This window comes from Cydia splendana, chromosome 6 (genome assembly GCF_910591565.1).
Source record: "Cydia splendana chromosome 6, ilCydSple1.2, whole genome shotgun sequence".
NCBI classification, from domain to species: Eukaryota; Metazoa; Arthropoda; class Insecta; order Lepidoptera; family Tortricidae; genus Cydia; species Cydia splendana.
In genome coordinates this window covers 942,189-963,585 of record NC_085965.1, presented here as the reverse complement: position 1 = coordinate 963,585, position 21,397 = coordinate 942,189, and the positions used below count along the sequence as shown (strand labels likewise).

The window sequence follows — 21,397 nt, the reverse complement described above, 5'->3', positions numbered from 1 at the left end:
GTCAACAATTCAAACGCCCGCGCCCGTCGCCGACAACGCCGCGATACGTCGTGCACGACGACGCGTGACAAAGTCCGTACGCTCAAATTCTAAAACTAAAAGTAAATTCGAGTACCTGCCTAAGGTAAACAGTTTTTCCGAATACACGCATTTAGTTAGGGCTACGTCTAGAGTTCTGGTTGCCACCGAGGTAGACAATGTCAAGATGCTTTCTAAGAAAACAGATACAGAAATGATCAAGGGGAATTTGATTTTAGCTGAGATATCGCTAATCAAACGGAGCCAATATGAAGCCTATCCAGAAGAGGTAAAGTCCCTGGAAGCTGGGCATGCGCTACCGAAAAGATCTCCGCTACGCAGAATAGCAGTAAAACTTGACGAATACGGAGTCATCGTGACAGACGGCGGAGGCAAGCAATTACCCGTCCTACGCGCTAAAGAAGACTTCGCCAAGCTGCTAATTCATCATTTCCACGCTCTGTACGACGGCAACCACTCGACAGTGATAAGCGAGTTGAAACAAAAATATCACATAGTCGGATTGCGCGGTAGTATTCGTTATCGATCACATAAGCGCCAATGGTGTCGAACCTGTCGCGGGGCCAACCTCAAGGTTCCCGTGGTCGACTTACCATTAGAAAGGCCTCTAACGAATCCACTATCATCTACCGCTGCAGCTACGAATATACCCGACGCTCATCACAACAGACAGAAATTGCACGTAGGCGACAGCGTCACGATAAGCGACTGCTCCGTGCCACAAGGTACATGGTCTAGAGGCGAAATCGCACAACTCTTTCCCGATGTAGACGGTCAAATAAGAGTAGCCATTGTACACACGCGCGCAGGTGACGTTTGCTGCTCAGCTTCCAGGCTTATTCCTACACGCTCCTCTAAATACGGTGTTGACACACGTGGGGGAGAACTGTCGCGAATAGGTTTTAGTAAAGTAAAATATAAAGAACGTGTAAATAAATAATTATAATTTCTGTCGTGTATTTTACTGTGTGTTTATTGTCATTATTTTTACCATGTAACTTGTGTCCATTTTTTATTAATTTTATTATGTTATGTGTATAATTTTAAGTGTAAATTGTTCCCCAATAAATTGCATACCCTTTTCCCTTAATTACGAACAATATGTAATAGACTAAGCTTATTGGTTGAATAAAACAATTTCTCACTCTGCACGTAACACCCACGCCTTGAGTAGGCGTGGCCTAAAGTACCTACGGTGGGGATCGCGCCGAGCGCGCCTATATATACGCGCCCACCCTGGGTGCTTGTCACTCACTCACTCATCAATAGCCACAGAGGCACCAGCCTCCCAACACTCTCCAGAGTTTTCTTATAACATACATATGTGTTTTTATTAAACTCCAACTACACTCCCGGTAATGGTGGTAGCGGTATCAAGAAGGTAATCTGCAGCAGCCAGCCAGCGCGTTCCAGCCGTCGTGTACGGGTTCCTGACTTCGGAATCTGCGAGCCCCACAGTAACTACGCTCAACACATGCTGTCCACGATGGGACAAACAATAAGAAGACGTGATTTAAACTTGCAACTATTTAATTAAAAATTATAAAAAAAATACAAAATGTGTATGACACGCAAACGGTCTTGTAGAGATGTAAGTAGGTATTGACAGATATACGATGATGTGGAGTTATTTTTGACACTTGATCCGTGACGTCGCTCTACTCGTCCGGTAATCGTGAAGCGTTCCGTTTCGCGTGAACACATGCCATGAAGTGATTAATTCTAAAATGATAACTTCACGAAATGATCATATTTTATGATCTGACCACAGGGACCCGTCCACGTCTAGCCCTTCCCAGAAAAAAGCCTTTAAATGGTAGTCGTTTATCGAATAGCCCCAACGATTTGCTTTCCCTTTGAATTGCTTTCCCGTTTACCTATAGGAAGGGGTTTCCGTTTCAGAGCTAGCGTTACAAATGAAAGGGTATCCCCTTCGTAATTCAAAAATGTATGACACCTGTGCTGCCAACGCGCTACACAACCAGTCCTTCACTTTAAACATAAATTAGCAATATTTATTCTATTTTTATGAACAGAAAGTTGAAAATGGCATGAGCGTTTTAGGCACTAGTCCCACCAAGGGCGAGTAAGCGATAAGCTATCGGTTATTTTCTCGCTCAAGAAACAAACAAAAGATACAGAACCTCGGTAACTCGAACCTCGATTAGGCGAAATCCTCGTTAGCACGAAATAAAATGCCATACCCTTCCCTTCAAAGCCAAAACGTCCATAACTCGAAATAATTAACCTCACTAGACGAAGTAACCAGCGCCTTCACGACTCTCTCTTTGGTCGGTCCCTCATGTCTGAGGATCGTGGTCAGTATATCAGCGTTGCATCTGGAGCGGATGATCTGTCTCCAACGGTTTCTGTCCAACGCGTCTTTGACGACCGTGTAGAAAGCAGAGGATGACGAGTCTTTAACTTTATCGGTCCACCTTATTGGTGAACGACCGCGTGCTCTTCTGCCTTCCCTACACGACTATTCAGTACGTTTTTTACCTCTAATAGCTCCAAAAATAAAATTTGAGCTCTACAACTCGAAAAAATAGTCGTATTGTTTGACAACCGCGTGTATATCGCGAAGTTATTTACTAACGAACCTCTGTAACTCGAAATAATAATAAGACTACTTTTTACATTTTTATAATTACCTCCCTAACACGATTTTTTCATGTGTTTTACCTCTGTAACTCGAAACCTCTTTAAGACGAACAAAAACCTACAAGAACCTCTCTAGAGGGCATCGACTCAGCTGAATCGATGACCTCTATACGGCGAAACCTCGTTCGAGTCTACATCAACAATCGAGTAGCGGTACTGATAATTCCGCTACTCGATGCTAGATGTCGACTACGAAAGTAATGGTCGTTTCGGTACCAAAACTGATGTATGGAATGAGCACTCTATGAACTTTTTTCTCTATGTCTGAATGTAACCTGATGTAACTAACTTTCATGGCGCATTAGTTATACACATGTAATGTCATGTACTCGTAAACGTGTTTTTCAATAAATTATGCAATTAACGAGAGTGCGGAAGCCAGCCACTAGATCTTGTTTCTGACATCAGACCATTCTGTGGGCCTAGCCAACATGACAATCGTTTCCGCTACGAAAAAAGCTACTGACATGATGGAATTATGATTTTGAGTGATTTTTGAAATATCCTGATATTTGGAAGTGATTGAATGACATTCGGAACATGAATCTCGGAGCTCCAGCGGAGCTCTAATCGAAATTAAACTTTCGTGAGACATATTTTAAACTGTTACTGCTGCTGCGTGTGTCTGTGTCAGTGCACGAAGTGCAGCCGCCGCGAGCACTCGAGCCTTAAGAAGGACCCCTGACGGGCCCGAAACATGTCGCCAATAGCACAAAAAATTCAAGTGAGTGAAACTGTTGTCGTCTAAACAGTTTAAGCTCTCGCGTTTTGTACACATAATTAAAAGCCAGGTTGCATTGGCTGTGGTCACTGAAGACTGACACAGCTAGTGAAACCTGGCTGAAACGTCGGAAAAAAGGTAAAAATAATGAAATTGTATGGCGTTAGATCCGTTAGGGCCTGTACCATCCCACTAACCCCGGGTTAACCGGTTAAACCGGGAGTTACCATCGTTACCAATACAATTTGACACTGGGTTAACGGTTTAACCGATTAACCCCGGGTTGGTGGGACGGTGCAAGTGGCGCTTAGTAACATTAATTATGAATAGAATATGCCTGGATGCGGGTGGCGCACTGGCGCAAGACCGGTCATTGTGGCACTCTTTGGGCACACCCCGGACACTGGCGATCAAATGTATGAAACAAACGCGTTCCTACGCACACAGTCTAAGCTCGTGTAGGTGAACGCGTACCATGCTTGTGTGAGTGAAATAAGACGTGCTAGGGTTCCCGCCATTTTGTTGTCAAGTTCGATGACCTCAATGACTCAAAACTCATTGCGCGTATTAGGAAGAAATAAGAATCGTATTATGCTGTAAGGTGGGTATCTAAGCTCGATTTATACAATAGTTTCCTATTTTGAATCAGTATAAACGAAGTAACAAAATTTTTGTAAGGAAATTCAGGCAACCGAAATATTAAGTAAGTTGAAAACATGATTTTATGTTCATATAGATATTGTGTTGTTTTCAGTGTGATCTGATAGATTTTGTTTAATATTTGAATATTTTACGTGGCCTCCGCCCCGCGCACCGCGTCGTCGCGTCCTTGCCAGCCGGTAACTGTGAGTCTGTGAGGTAACCGAGAGCGGGTGGGCGGCACTTTCAACGGGAGGCAGGGAGTGTCCATACTGTACGTTAGTACTATTTATTATACTGTGCTTTGGGGGAGGCCTATGTCCAGCAGTGGACGTCCTTTGGCTGATATGATGATGATGATGATGATGATGAGAATATGCCTTACCGTGTAATATGGGGCCCGCAGGTCCGGAGTACTGGAGAGGTGGACCACCAGATTCTGCTCATGGCGGACGGCGAAGCGCGCCCAGCCTTCTTGGACCACGAAATAGTCGTCTTTGAAGTCTGCCCACTTTCCCCTTGACTTTCCTCCTGCAATCATATAATGTTTTTTTCCCATATTGGGATACCCTCCTCCAATTGAGGGGGGATTTAAATCTTCTCGAGGCAGAGGTGTAGGGTTGGAGCCGGTATAGCTTTATTTGACGTTCATAAGCGCATTGTAATATGCCTAATTGGATAAACTATTTTTTATCTTATCTTATCTTCCATCGCCTATTTGTAACAGCAAATAGGCGATGGCTTTTTTGTCGCGGGACACAATTTTTTTTGCATAATGAAAATGGAAGTCATTTCCGCATAGGTGATGTGAAATGCGGTGTTACACAGGGTAGCAAAATTATTTCCACCTCACTACGCTCGGGATTCATTTTAGAATCCTTTGCTTTGTTCAGAATTCAATGTACCTACGCCCTCGCCGTAATTATAATTATGTAGGTAATTTTGCTTCCTTTCGACACAATCTATTATTAAAGATCTAGTACCGTTACCAGTAGTAAACGGGGTGAAAAGACACGATTTTCAACTTCAAGGACGATTTTCGCCAATAATCCAAATGATAAAAGTAAAAAATTTTATATCATTTTTTGAGTCTTGGTTAGTTCTTCAATTTTGCATTTGTGAAAAAAATTTTTACCTACCCAATTCAGAGAAAATCAAAGAAAACTACCTGTTTTCTCCATATCCTTAAAACGGGGTCGATAGACACAAGAAAGGGGTGAATAGAAATATTAAGTTTTAGTTGTCATAGGCATCGAATTTGGTCATTATTATTTTTATACTCTATTGGCAAATGGTATATATATCTGTTAAACAGCTATTTGACACAAAATTATTTTTTCGTGTCTTTTAACCCCCAAGGCGTGTCTTTACACCCCTTTGTGGTATCTAATCACCCCCTATGGCGTCACAGTAAGATCAGGGCAGGGGGCCTCAGGAGGCTCATAGCCTATAACATATGGGTCGGATTTTCTCAAGTTAGTACCTATGAAATAAAGGGCTCATTACGGCGCCTTCTGACCAAAAATAAGTTTATAGCAGAAATTTCATTTCTGGTACAAGGTTTTATCGCTGACTGTACTTTTCTTTCCACAAGCAACTTTAGTCACCGAGACAATTCTAAAAACCCCAAACACAATTAGGTTTCGTTGTTTTATCACAAGTTCCTATGGCCACCTCCTGCCTCATCATCAGATCAGCTCGATGGTACCACAATATTGCATCGTCACCCGACTTACATGTGTATGCAAATTTTCAGCTTCATTAGAAATCAGGAAGTGGGTCAAATTTAACTTGCAAGATTTGACCCGTACAAACATTAGGGCCACTTGCACTGCACCATTCACTAACCAGGGGTTAACCCGGTTAACCGTTTAAACCTGGAGATTCCATGGTTGCCAGTACAATTTGACACTGGGTTAAAGGTCTAACCGGTTAACCCCGGGTTAGTGGGATGGTGCAAGTGGTGTTTAGATACATAATAATAAAAAGCTTGTAAAATTGAACTCACGCGCTGTGCCGCCGAGGCAGTTCATCTGAAGCAGTTTGCACATCGTGATGTTGACCAACAACTCCCCTGTGCTGTCCATAGCGCACACCGTCCCGTAGCTTTAACCACAGAATAAATAATAGTACTAGGTACAGAACACTACTCACTCTCTAACAAAACGCGTCTGTTACGATCAGGACAGATATGGCCGCTAGGTGGCGACAGCGCCACACGCGCGGCTTATGGCTAGCCACCAAAATTTATGTGGAACGGATGTATTTTTAGCTACCCGTAGGAAAGCGAGGAAATCGCGGAGTGAGCCACGCCTGCTTTAACGAAAAATACGTTTTTGGCATAAATTTAATTTTTGGTACAAGCTTCTATCCTGTACTTTTCTTTACATAGGCAACTAATACTCATCGAGACTATTTTAAAAAGCCCAAACACAATTAGGTTGCCTTAATTGTTTTATCACAGAGTAGGTACCTATGGCCAACTTCTGTCTCCATCATCAGATCAGCTCGATTGTACCATCATATTGCATTGTCACCCGACTTTCATATGTATGCAAATTTTCAGCTTCATCGGAAACCGGGAAGTGGGTCAAATTTAACTTGCAAGATTTGACCCGTACAAACATAGTTACATACATACATAGGTACATTGCAAGTTAAACAAGTATATATATATATATATATATATATATATATATATATATATATATATAATAAAAAAAAATATATAATAATAACCGTCAAAAATATTTTTTGATACACACTTTTATTGCCGACTGTACTTTCTCTCCTTTGCATGTCTATCAAGTACTTCTCGAGACCTTTCAAATGAGCCTCAACTGAATGTGTTTGTTTTTCCATTGAAGAGTTCCTTTGGCTACCTTCCGACTGCATCATCATTCATCAGATCAGTTCCATGTTAGCATATTATTGCATTGTCATTGGAAATATGAAAGTATGCGAAATTTCAGCTCAATCAGACACCCGGAAGTGGTTCAAATTTTAGTTACAAGATTTGAAGCACCATGCATACATATATACAAAGAGATATAGGTATATACGCAGTGACGCTAACATTGCTGCACAAATTTGGACTTATTGCATCCTTAATATCTAAACAATGTATCTATCTAGGTACATAAAAAATATATTTCGCAACTTTCGCAAGTTGAAAATTATAAATGAAATGTATTATTTACTAATCCGTCAAGTGGACGGAAACTGACACCGGACGGTAAACTGAAGCAATACCCTATAACAACTAAAATGGGACAGATTTTCGGTGTCCTTACTACTCTAGATCTCTTTTATTTTAATATAGGAAAATTAGTAAATGATGAAAAATAGATACATGATGTTTTTTTTTCATTCGACGAAAAGCAAACGATAGCGCCATGTAGTATTCGCTTCGCACGTCAGCGCCATCTCCCGGGCGTTTGAGTAAACCAAATTTTTCACCAGTGGGGACACTCCTGACTTCGGGTAAACTCGGCTCCGTTCGGCTCAGCATTGCTCCGAGCAATTATTAGGGTTGGCACTACTTGATGTCAACCAAGAATTTTGACAACCCCAAATAGCCGAAAGGGATAGTGCCCTACAGTAGAAAGGGATAGTGCCCTACAGTAGAAAGGGATAGCATGATTCGACCCTGAATCGCTGTCAAACTTCGGTTTTGTAGGAAGTGTCCTTTCTGTACAGTCAGCAGCAATAGTGCTAAGCGGGCGAGGTGTTCAAAATGATCTTGACGCGTTCTTTATTGTTAAGAGAATAAGAGCGCGTCAAGGTAATTTTGAACACCTCGCCCGCTTAGCAACTTCTGCTGCAGACTGTACGGTAATAGTATTATTAAGGCCCCTGTACACACTGGGCCAGCGCCGGCCAGTCCAAGGGACACAGCCATGCGGTAGAATGAGATAGCAATATCACTTGCTCCCTCCAACGTCCCCCAGACTGGCCCACGCTGGCCCAGTGTGTACAGGGGCCATTATATATCCTGTGTTGTCACTCACCTTTTAAAGAGCTCGGGGCATCGAGCACATTTTTCCTCCCACGTTCTGTCAGGCACATCTGTCCAATACCGCTCGTAGACCACATTAGGGCTGTATGGGATGCCCGACACGTATGGTTCCACTGGCTCCTTTTTTACGGGAAACTTACTGCGGAATTAAAGTTTTTGATTAATAGTTTTTCATAATGTAAGTAGTCTCTCTCTCGGCAATCACCTTTAGTTTGTGGTAATTTTCAATAGTTTCTTACCCATTTAAGGTGTATATGGATAATTTCGAAAAGTGGGTAATCCCGAAAACCATTAAATAATTATTCATATTTCATTATAATAAGAGCCCCTTTTCGGAATTACCCGCCGCTTTTTTTATTGCTTTTTCCTTTCGGAATTACTTGAATACACCTAATATTATATATTTATACCCGTATCGTCGTATATATCGTATATATATATAACAAAAAGAATAGATAGTATAGAGGGGTCCTGTCATTGTAAATTTCGTAGTTACTGTAAATTTACTGCCATCTATCGACACACGACTAAAACTCAAAATGAAAACGTATAAAGTTATCAAAAAATGTATATACATGGATAAATGATTTTATTATTTTTATATCATTTTGATCCATGTTCATTCACTGATATCTATGTGTTAAAATTGTTAAATATGAAACGGTGTCGTCACGCCATCTAGCCGAGGATAGGCTAAAGGTGTGTGCGGCATCTATTCGAGAATGACTTTTACTTGAATTCCGAGGCACGTTTTTTCCTTAGACTTTATTCGTCTTATACGAAGTTACATATGTCTTTGATATATAATATATCGTATCTCGAACCTTACGACCGCAATAAGACCTCAACAGACGCGCGCACCTACAGCCCAATATTAACCTTCGTGTATTTTGACAAGGCTCACGTGTTCACGATTGTTGACGCGCCGCACACGGCAGAAAAAAACCGGTCTTTTCCATAAAATTTACACTTCTTACATTTTTTTAAACCTTCGTAAAACACGACTGATGGGCGGTTACCTGTTATGGCTGCTCTACACGATGGGCCATCATGTTGGCCCACTAAGCTGGGCAAGCGTGTGGTGTCGGATGGGTTATGGCGCGGCGGGATGGCGATGTGATGGCTGCGGTGTCGGTTTTTCCTCCGCACATCAAAGGTAGTGGGCCAGCGATGGCGCGTACGCATGTACACGGGGCCCATTCCATAGTGCGTGATCTGAACCATCGCATGGCCATCTAGGCCATCTCGCCATCAAACGTAATGTACAGTTTGGCGAGAATATAAATGTTTATTACGTAAGTTGTAAATTTAAATATATAAATAAAATAAAAAACCGGGCAAGTGCGAGTCGGACTCGCGCACGAAGGGTTCCGTACCATAATGCAAAAAACGGCAAAAAAAAACGGGTAAGTAATATAAGACATAAGAACTTATACTATAATATTCATATTATATACGCTCATATTGTATAAGTTTGTTTTGTATACCGTTCAATGTGTATAACGAACGTTAGATATAACATCAAAATATCTATTTTTGTTAAGTATAACGTTATTTGAGTATAATATCATTGTATATAACGATCATTATGTATAACGTTCATAATATCTCAGATTTATAATGTATATTACTCATCATATATATAAAATTGAAAAACCAGAACGGGATAAAAAACGAGCGAAGAAGAGAGATGGCGCCTTACAAATTTCTAAAAAAGTTTTTGACACGTATCTCGAATACGAGGCACGTATGCTAAGAAAAAACTGTTTAAATCTATTATCTACATATGAGAATAAAACTAGAACATAAAAACTATCGCTTTCGATGCGTATTTAATTTACAATAAGGAAAATAAAGTTTCATAACAATCTTCATTTTACGACTTCGACCATTTCTCGGGAACTCTCGGTTGCTTTCGTTTGGCGGTGCTACAGATTAGACCAAATAATCCGTAAGTTAAAGTAAACTAAATTATGTTTGTCATGTTGGTATACAGGTATTTCTGAGTTTTTTTACACGAAGTAAAATAAAAAGTGCTGCCAACCTCAACCTTAGTCCATAGCCCATAAGAGTGAATTATGCCATTTATGACATATCAATCAAATTAATATTATCGTGTTAATAATGTGTATTTTATTGTTTTAAATTTCTCTATGAGTTATTATTATTCAGATTGATTTTCATGGCTTCGGCAAACATTGTCATTCGTCCAGGGAAAGGGCTGCCGAGATGAGCCAAAAATACAAAGTTATAGAATGGGAGACGAGCGTACTTGGGACAACAAAATGGGAGAAGCCCGATGGCGAGAGCTATCGCAAGATCGCAAGAAACATGACGTGATCTGGTATCGGAGGCCAGGTGAGTCCTTTGGATCGTTGCGTCACCTTAGCCGTAGTAATGTTAAGATCCAGAAAGGGAAATGGGGACTACCTACGTTTGTATGAAAAGGCGATTTATGGGTGGTGGTCGTCCATATTCGTGGCTTAAAGCGGAAAATAAGTAATCTAATGAACGTTTTTGCAACTAGGCTTACAACAATAAGTAATAATTTTATGTTAAAACAAGTTTTAAATAAATACCTACGTACGTTATAACAAATTTTCGAATTAAGTTATCCAAATAACGGCTACCTACTTGACAAATAAGAAATCCTTATCACAGTTATAAACCCTGGCAGGGTTGAATACATAATAATGTCGGTATTTAACTAAACATAAGACAAACTCTTTATTTCATTTACGCGAGCGGAGCTGCGGGCCCGTCTAGTTATGTATAACGTTCATAATATCTCAGATTTATAATGTATATTACTCAATACATATAACACCAAAATGCATAATGCTCGTATAGAATAACCTAATCTAACCTACTTTTCTGGCAGCAGTTTGTTTTCTGTAGGGGTCGCAGTTCAAACCTAACCTAACCTAACCTACTTTTCTGGCAACAGTTTGTTTTCTGTAGGGGTCGCAGTTCTAACCTAACCTAACCTACTTTTCTGGCAGCAGTTTGTTTTCTGTAGGGGTCGCAGTTCTAACCTAACCTAACCTACTTTTCTGGCAGCACTTTGTATTCTGTAAGGGTCGCAGTTCTAACCTAACCTACTTTTCTAGCAGCAGTTTGTTTTCTGTAGGGGTCGCAGTTCTAACCTAACCTAACCTACTTTTCTGGCAACAGCTTGTTTTGTATAGTGGTAGCAGTTATAACCTATTTAGTATATCATACGCTATTATATTTTATAATCATTATACTAAAAGATAGTATATACTATGATCGATATACGTTATGTATGTTATATAAACTGAATTTATAGTATTTGAGTGTTATATAAAAAATCATTATACAAAATGAGTATTATGTTAAATGACCGTTATTCCTAATAAAAATATTGATTTTGATGTTATAGCAAACGTTCATTATATCTTGTGAACGTTATTAATATGAAATTATATATTATGTAGTTATATCTCGTGGGTCGCACCCAAAAAAAACGGTCACCCATCCGAAGTACTGACTCCGCCCGACGTTGCTTAACTTCGGTCAAAAATCACGTTTGTTGTATGGGAGCCCCACTTAAATCTTTATTTTATTCTGTTTTTATTATTTGTTGTCATAGCGGCAACAGAAATACATCATCTGTGAAAATTTCAACTGTCTAGCTATCACGGTTCGTGAGATACAGCCTGGTGACAGTCGGACGGACGGACGGACTAGAGATGGGTAACTACCCGGGTAAATACCCGAGAGCGGGTATTTACCCGGTAAATACCCGATATTTACCTACCCGCGGGTAAATACGCGGGTATTTTCGTTTTTCTTCTAAATTTGATGTGTTTAATGGTATGTGAGTATAAATAAGATTAATTTAAGTATTTTTTTATAATGTTACATAAAATGTATGTTCAAACTAATTACGAAAAGGTTGCTATGAGGTGAAGTTCGATTTTAACATATCAGTCCAATTATGAAAATCGTGTAAAATCATTCCCTGGCTTCCGGAAATGTTTTAAAATGCTTTTAATATACATTAGAAAGATGAAAATAAAGAATACTTATGAATGATAATAAAAAAAAATTGTGCAGTATCCCAAATTTTGAAGCTTATAAGTCAAACACAGTTAGTTTTAGGACAAATATGTATATAACCTTTTTTGTAGAAAATTATGTCTACTTTAGTTTGTACATACAACACTTTTCGATATCAATGACAGATTCCAAGAAATATGAAAAAGTTCACTTTTGCCCCCCTCCCCCCAACCACACCCCCCGCCGACCGAAGTTGGAATGTGTATTATCAACGTATAAGTACGATAATTTACTCAAGGCTAAAAAAATACTCTTATGACGGCCTTTTTTTAATATTTATCAAAATTGTACTAAAAATTCTTTAATTACAACTGCAACTGCAACTAAACCATTTCATTTTAAATGACACATAATAATTACAGCCATTAACTTGGTTTATATCTCCACTTTAACACAAATCGACATGTGCAACAATAAATGAATCTACCCGTCCATTTGGGTAGATACGGGTAAATACCGGGTAGATGGGTATTTACCGGGTATTTACCTGGGTGGGTAGATTGGGTAAATACCCGCAACCCATCTCTAGGACGGACGGACGGACAGCGGAGTCTTAGTAATAGGGTCCCGTTTTACCCTTTGGGTACGGAACCCTAAAAAGATCTGGGCCAGCGCTGGGCCATCGTGTAGAGGAGCCATAACCATCGCATGGCCATATCGCTGGTCCATCGTGTAGAGGAGCCACCTACTACAATGTGGCAAGAGGGGCGATATGAAATGGCGATGGCGTCACACATTTAGGGAGTGCAGTATTGCAGCATAATCACCAATCTCGGTATTTGCAAGATTTAAGATGTCCAATCTCGCAAGATCTCGGTATTTCGCGAGATCTCGCAAATCTACGAAGAATTTTTAGTATTCTAAACTGAGTATAGTACTATTCTAGGGACGAAAATATGAAATACAGTGAAACCTGGTTAAGTGGGACCTGGATAAGTGGGAAACCTCTATAGCTGGGACTCATGGTGCGGTCCCAGCACTTTAGCACTAAATTACCTCTGTTAGTGAGACAAATCAAGCCTCTGTAACTGAGATTAGTACTTACTGACAGCCAAATTTACCTCTGTAATTGAGACAGCGAGTGTATTTTACCTCTTTTACTGAGACTAAATTTTGAAAAATACTTTTGCTCGATTGTTTTTTTAGAATTTTTAAAGAATTGACCTCTGTATCTGAGATAACGTCAAACTATGACCTCTCTAGCTGGGAACTTATCGCAGATAAATTTTCGTTTATTTACTAATTCTTAGTCTACGCAAAGATTCCGCATTTGGTTAATAAAATTGTGTCTTAACGTCTTTTATTTTTATTTTGTTAGTTTAATTAAGTAGTTAAATTAAAACTATTAAAACCGAAGTTCTTGATGAAAAACAAAAAAATAATTTTCTTTTATTAAACTGGTAAGACGTAATCACATCTGTATCAAATTTAGTGTGAAAATATCTGTCCTTAATAAAATCTTTCGAAATATATGTAGGTAACCGAAAAATAAATTAACCAGACTTAAAAAAGTCACAAAATTCTGAAGATCAAGGATTATTTTACCTTTTTATCTTAAAAAATTACAACTCATACATAATGTCAAAATACCTTATTGTTAACTACCTCTATAACTGAAACAACCTCTATTCTCACCTCTATTAATGGAACCCTCTGTAAATGAGACTGAAACTTATTTATACCTGGCTAACTGAGACCCTGGGTAAGTGGTATACCTCTTTATGTGAGACAAATTTGCTTGCCCCTCGAGATCCCACTTATCCAGGTTTCACTGTAATATGCATATAAGATTTACGGACCATTTTTTTTAAGAAAAATACAGGTTATTTTGATAATAGCTTCTGAGAAAACACAGCATATCTACCGTACCATCAGCCAACTGACTTCGGATGTTTCGTACCAGATACCCTGTCGCAGAAAAGGCTCGTTCTGCCTCTACTTCAAAAACTTCGCGCAAAGAATTTCACCAATACACTACTTTAAATCAATTATTGGCTGTCAAACTGTATTTTTACTAATAAAAACTATCTGAAATTCCTAACACTTCGCGTAAGTAAACAAATAATTAAGCTCCGCGCGCGAATTCCTCAACTCAAGCTCAACTAGAAAGTTGTGGAGTAACTGACTGCAAATAAATCTGGGAGCGATAGCTCGCACTCCGTGGTCCATAACGGACAAGCAGATGGCATCGCATTTTCACTCCGATAAGGACCCGACAAAAGATATTAGACAAAACAAAATCCTAAGGTAGGTATTAAACATATTCAAAAAATATTGGCTAACGGCGTATTGCATAACAATACGACGGTAATGTCAAAAAACAACAAACGTGCAGGTGGTGCATAACAGTAAAATTTAAGAAAACATCTAGATTTAGGCGAGTGGAAGCTAATGGAATGCATTAGATCTTGCGAGATCTCGCACGATTTAGCGTGCAAGATCAATCTTGCAAAATATGGACGAGATCTCGGAATACCGAGATTGCACTCCCTACACACATTGTATTGCTAGTAATGATAGTGATGTAAAATTACTATATGTGGTATATTTGGTAGCAATCTGTGCGTGCGGAATGCAATAAATAGAGAAGCATGGCGGGAAACAACGAAAAACGCCGTACAACGACCTCAATGACCACGACTGCTGTGACAAGAAGAAGAAGAAGAACAATTGGGATCATACGATCTTATCCTCCATCCGATCTAACCGGGTGTACCTTACCTCATCATTCTTGAGACGTATTCTTCCACCGTGTCCATCTTCTCCTCCTCTTCCTCTGGTGTAGACGGGTCCGTGGATGCTGATGCATGAGCTATTACACCTGTAAGGTTGTTATTGGAAACTAAACCCTAACGCTGCGTCTTACGTAAGCGAACAACTCGCGAACGCGACGCGGCGCGGCGCGGCTGGCCCAAGTCGTTCGCGTTCGCAACGAGATCGCCCACGTAGGACACTTCTATAGGTATCAAATCAAAGTATTGATTCACCCCGCGCCCCATCGCTTCGCTTCGTTCGCGTGTTGTTCGCCTACGTAGTACGCTGCGAGGTGGAATTACTACGTACCTACGTACGTATACAGGGTGAAATCACGTTATGTCTGACCATACTCTGACGGGGTAGGTCATACTGAACAACTTTTACTATGGGGCCAACCCCGAAGTCACGAAAAATCAGCTGGCTGTTATATAGAAAAAAACCGGTCATGTGCGAGTCGGACTCGCGTTCCAAGGGTTCCGTACATTACCCAATTTTTAACAATACATGTAAGTACCTAAGTATTTTAGGTGAAACGCGAATGAAATGTCTTTGAAAAACCCGTAGGGTTCGGAATCAAAACTAAATAATTAACTCCCACTCACGCTTGACTGCACATCTCTAATAGGTTTTCCTGTGATTGTGTATATTTTATAAAATTTTAAACCCAAAAGTTTCGGAGATAAAATGGGGGGAGGGGGGATGGTCGGAGAGACAGACAGACGCACGAGTCATTTGATAAGGATTCCGTTAGGGTACGGAACGCTAAAAATGACTGTTATTCACCGAAATGTATGATTATTATTTCTAGTTGTTCTTCAGCAATAATTAGATGCCGGCGTTTAATGGAACGGGCTAGGCACTTAATTAGGTGGCAAATTTAACAATTGGCTGCGATATCTATACCGGGATCTCCTGGCGATGGCGGGCCTCCTATGAAAACCCGACGGGTCGCGGCCTCGCAGGTCGAGTACCTATGCCTGCTAATATAGACAAATGTATAAAGAAAAACACGAAGGGTTCCGTATCATTATCTATAAAAAACGGTCACCCATCCAAGTACTGACCCCGCCCGACGTTGCTTAACTTCGGTCAAAAATCACGTTTGTTGTATGGGAGCCACACTTATCTTTATTTTATTCTGTTTTTAGTATTTGTTGTTATAGCGGCAACAGAAATACATTTGTGAAAATTTCAATCTAGCTATCACGGTTCGTGAGATACAGCTTGGTGACAGACGGACGGACGGACAGCGGAGTCTTAGTAATAGGGTCCCGTTTTACCCTTTGGGTACGGAACCCTAAAAATAGACAAAAACAATACGTACAAACCACAATCACTGCCACGACTGTATTCGTCAGTATCGAAAATACTTTGAAATGAAAGGACATCTTTTCCTATAGATTGGGTGGTTCTAAATCTAGAATCGTACTGCGTATAAAGTTAAATTGAATTTCATTTCAATTTCATTTACTACGCGATTAATTTCTGCAATGCACGGTTGAATGTAATACATTATTTTTTATTGTCAAAGAATAATAATGTACAAACAGCAACACTAACTGTCCATAGATGGACGTTATTACAAAAGGCATACGGTCTAAGAATGTGGGCGATGCTACACGGTGGAAAGAAATGACTTCTAGTCATGATATATTGTGTGGTTCTAAGGAAGTTTAATTGATACGCAGAATATCCGTAGAAACTACTTTATTTTTACAAAATACACAAAATACTTGAACTTGTATGGTATACTTTATTTAGTACAAATTATCAATCAATACACTTTTCTTATATATATCTAACAAAAAAATAACCCTTATTGATATATTTAACGTCTTGATTTAACGAGTTTTTTTAAAGTAAGATATTAAGTATATTTCGGTAATTCCAAATATCGTTTAATTTTGAAAATGGACTGATACCATGGAATTATTATGTGTGATATTTGGAATTATCGGAGTATACCTTACCTAACTATACTTCGTTTTTTTAGCATTAAAAAAATAAACAATCTTGACGTGTCTTTATTGAAAAAACACTCCTGAAAAATAAGTCACACCACCAATTTTGGTTTCATAAGTAATAGTTACAATTTTTTTAAAGCTATTTTTAATAAAAAAGACTACATGAGACCTCGGATGACCCTAGCGCTGGCTCATTCCTACAAAGAATAGCTAGCCATACACGTACGGATTTGTCCGCCGGATCTGCCTGAAAGATGTGTCTGACGGGCACATCCCGACCGTTGGTTTTTAGCACGGACAGCGGAAAGACATCCGGCGGACAAATCTGTGTCTATTTCTCGCCACACATTGACGGATGTGCCCGTCAGACACATCTTTCAGGCAGATCCGGCGGGCAAATCCGTACGTGTATGGCTAGCTAATGGGCATAGCCATCCAGCGGGGTAATGTAGCCTGCCTCATGGGCACCCTTCCGCAGGGGACAGACTTGGGGGACCTTTCATAGGTGGGTATTAAATTCTCTACATTAGTTTAATTTTGAAATAGCGTAAATTCGCCAGTAACTGGCCGGTTTTAGTAATTGAATTCTATTCACCTATAAACCGAGTTCATTTTAGTATAAGGTTTCAATAACTGGCCAGCCTTCAATAACTAGCCGCCTTATACTAAAATGAATTCTGTTTATAGGTGAATAGAATTCATTTTTAGTTAGGGCGGCCAGTTTATACTGGCGAATTACCCTACATTGTTTTATTTTAATGTTAGTTGAGTTTTAATTTGTTTAGTTTATTATACAGTTTTAATATCTCTTTGTAACTTGATTACTGTACCTTAACCTAACCTGTCTTTAGTAATTTTATAGACAATAAAGTGTTTACATAAAAATATACGTCGAGGTTGTTTACCCTTTTTCTAATGCAAAAAATGATATACTTTAACCCCCTTATGCATAAAACTTTACGGGCCTGATTTAGTTAAATGATGTTTTCTCCCTTTCTTACAAATGCATAAGTCCAAATGACAGATAAAGACGAACGATTATTAGCTAATCGAGGTTTGTAGCGCGTTTATGAATAAGGGGTGTTTAAAAACATATGAGACTTATCACTCTTATCAGTATTAACATTGAGGAACCTTCGCATATCACAATTATTAAATATATTATATAGCTTATCTGTTTAGGTTTGACCTAGTCTTTGCTCTTAATATAACTAATACATTAAGTATCCTCTTACCTATAGTTCGTTTTTTTAGCATTAGAAAGAACTTGAAAGAAGGTAAGCGATCTTGACATGTCTTTTAATTGAAAAACGCTATTCAAAAATCAGTAACTATTACTTATGAAAGCAGAAGAATACAAATTATCGTATTAGATTCATAATTGTTACATATTTGCCGCAACTTATTTTTAAAATGTGTTTTTCAATTAAAAGACACACATCAAGATTGTTTACCTTATTTCTAATGCTAAAAAATACATAGTGTAATATAAATCCTTGTTCTGAAACTAAAGAGTTTCAAACGTCATCAAAACTCATTGAGTTAGACCAATATACAACTAAACATTAATTTAAACATATGGCAAACAAGTTTGATAAACCGTAGTAACTTTTTTTTTAAATTTGACCTTATTAAATGTGACGTTTCACGGCAAAAGGTACCTTATGGCGGCTGGCGCTTACGTCGCATAGTGCCGCAATAATATTGGAGCGGCGTTAATAGCAGCGTAAGCGCCAACCGCCATAAGGTACCTTTACACGTGGGACGCCACAAATAATCTTATTATATATTAATTATATTATGTGTGGAATATGGTCAATTTATTATTTATAGCATCTCTATGCTATGTTTGGAATCTGCATGTGTATAATGAACAAGTGTATCGTGTAAGGGTGGTATTTCCAATTTCTTTGTCCAAACTCAGTGCGTCTCACTCTCTCATTAAAGCAAAATGTGAGACGCAATACACATTGGACAAAGGAATTGGATAGGTGGAATACCACCCTAAGACATGACATGATATATCGCTCGTCTCTTACCAAAGTAAGGACACTAAGCACGTTGAATTTCGTACATTGACCAGCCTAGCCTGTTCCTATCTCTATCGCACGCGCATATATATTATATTGTTGTCGCGCCGATAACGCCGGCGGTCAATGAATCTAGTTTTGGACTACAGTGCAATCATTTGTTGCAGGTCGAATAGATCTACAGCGATTAGAGCGCGACGCAGTACTGCTATCTCTGTCACTCTTAGTGGCTAGATTATTGGAACCCGAAGAAGTAATTTTAGAACATCTAGCTTTTGGAACCTTGTTTTAGACTAAAATGCTATTATTTTTGGAATCTGCTAAAATTATCTTTTGGAATATGGTGTAATTATTCTTGGAATCTGGTGATTATTTTTGGAATCTAACAAACTTATTACTGGAATCGATCGTTTTTGGTGTTTACAACGCTTATTATCAGAATCTGAAGCTATGTTCATTGAACTCTGTGAATATTTTAGCTATTTTTCGCCGTCAGGCCTGCACTAGATGGTAGCGCCGCTTGGAGTCGTCCTCGAGCTCGTAGCCGCGGGTGTAGGAGACGGCGCCGCCGGCCGCGAGCTGGGCGGCGAGGTTGGAGCCCTGCGCGTCGAACAGCTCCACTGTGAGCTCGTCGTAGCCGCGGGCGCTGTCACAAAAAATAAGTCATTTTCAACACAGCAACACATGGAAAATACTAACTCTAATATATCTAAATTTCGTTAAATATTTATCATTCATCGTTATTTATCATTTTTAAGCGGTGGTGGCCGTGTGGATATGACGCCCGACTTTCAATCCGGAGGTCGCGGGTTCAAATCCTGGCTCGTACCAATGAGTCTTTCGGAACTTATGTACGAAATATCATTTGATATTTACCACTAGCTTTTCGGTTAAGGAAAACATCGTGAGGAAACCTGCATACATCTGCGAACAAATTCAAAGGTGTATGTGAAGTCCCCAATCCGCATTGGGCTAGCGTGGGGACTATAGCCCAAGCCCTCTCGCGCATTAGAGGAGGCCTGTGCTCAGCAGTGGCACGTATATAGGCTGAGTTATGATTTATCATTCAAAATCATCATTTAAAAGTCAATTCGACCAGCCAACATAAGGAAACAACTCAAAATTTGAATTTGTTTACTTTGCCTCACATGTGGATAAAATGCAACTTTCTTATCCGTTTTTGAACAATCAAGGAGAGCCTTTACCAGTTGGTGTGGTGAAAAATAATAATGATCACACGTGACATATACGTCGACATTATTAATTTTACGATTTACCACAGACTACCTCAACTGCTAGACGGAGCATTTTCTATGCAAGAAACATACAATTTCATATAGAATGGCCACGCTTAACCCGAAACGAATCACTTCGCGGACGCAGTTTGACTCAAGATTGACGGAATCTCGGCTCGATAGTATAACATGGTCTTACACGATATGTGCCTCCATGGTCTGGTCCTGGCCTATAGTTCGTTTTTCTAGCATTAGAAAAATACTACACGATCTTGACGTGTCTTTTAATTGAAACACGCCTTTTAAAAATCAGTAACTAATACTTAATATGAAAGCAAGAGAATGTAAATAATTGTATATGGTTCATAATTGTTACATATCTGCCGTGACTTATTTTTCAAAAGTGTTTTTCAATAAAAAGACACGTCAAGATTGTTACCTTTTTTCTAATGCTAAAAAAAAAACGAACTGGATACTGGATAGCCTCTGTTTGGCCGTGACCCAGGTGCGGCGGTCGTCGCTGAGCTTGTCGACGCCGGCTAGCCGGCACAGCACGGCCTGGGCCGGCAGCACGGTGAAGCGAGGTTCTAGTTCCATTATCTGTCTGTCTGTCTGTCTCTCCTGTGAAAGAGCCCTTGTCACTCACATGATATGCGCCTCCATGGTCTGGTCCTGCGCTAGACTGAACAGCCTCTGTTTGGCCGTGACCCAGGTGCGGCGGTCGTCGCTGAGCTTGTCTACGCCGGCTAGCCGGCACAGCGCGGCCTGGGCCGGCAGCACCGTGAAGCGAGGTTCTAGCTCCGTTATCTGTCTGTCTGTCTCCCCTGTGAGAGAGCCCTTGTTACTCACATGATATGCGCCTCCATGGTCTGGTCCTGCGCTAGACTGGATAGCCTCTGCTTGGCCGTGACCCAGGTGCGGCGGTCGTCGCTGAGCTTGTCCACGCCGGCTAGCCGGCACAGCACGGCCTGGGCCGGCAGCACGGCGAAGCGAGGTTCTAGCTCCATTACCTCGTTTTCTTTCACGGATAAGACGTTGCCGTAGTCTATGTACATCACCTAGAAAGTGTATAGTTTTTAGTTTAAAATAGAAATACACATGTCATTATATGACAACAACGCGTACCTATTTATTTTACAGAAATATTTTTACGGCTTTTTATTACGTAATCAACGTTATACAGTACTTAACTCAATACTGAAATTATAATAATATTATTTATGTATTTTATGAGTTGACCATACGTT

At 39.8% G+C, this 21,397-nt stretch overlaps 2 protein-coding genes across 2 annotated transcripts in view; both read right to left on the bottom strand.

The window, feature by feature from the left end:
• LOC134791243 (uncharacterized) overlaps positions 1-16,343 on the bottom strand; it is a 62,271-nt gene extending 45,928 nt beyond the window's left edge. The window contains exons 1-5 of the mRNA XM_063762224.1: positions 16,246-16,343; positions 14,886-14,985; positions 8,074-8,220; positions 6,072-6,169; positions 4,449-4,594 (exon numbers count right to left, since the gene is read on the bottom strand). Of these exons, the coding sequence (XP_063618294.1) occupies positions 4,449-4,594; positions 6,072-6,169; positions 8,074-8,220; positions 14,886-14,985; positions 16,246-16,309 (555 nt within the window). The 5' untranslated portion in view covers positions 16,310-16,343. The remainder of the gene's footprint in view (positions 1-4,448; positions 4,595-6,071; positions 6,170-8,073; positions 8,221-14,885; positions 14,986-16,245) is intronic.
• A 2,317-nt stretch (positions 16,344-18,660) lies between these two features.
• LOC134791539 (uncharacterized) overlaps positions 18,661-21,397 on the bottom strand; it is a 28,996-nt gene continuing 26,259 nt past the window's right edge. The window contains exons 18-19 of the mRNA XM_063762586.1: positions 21,000-21,208; positions 18,661-19,561 (exon numbers count right to left, since the gene is read on the bottom strand). Of these exons, the coding sequence (XP_063618656.1) occupies positions 19,408-19,561; positions 21,000-21,208 (363 nt within the window). The 3' untranslated portion in view covers positions 18,661-19,407. The remainder of the gene's footprint in view (positions 19,562-20,999; positions 21,209-21,397) is intronic.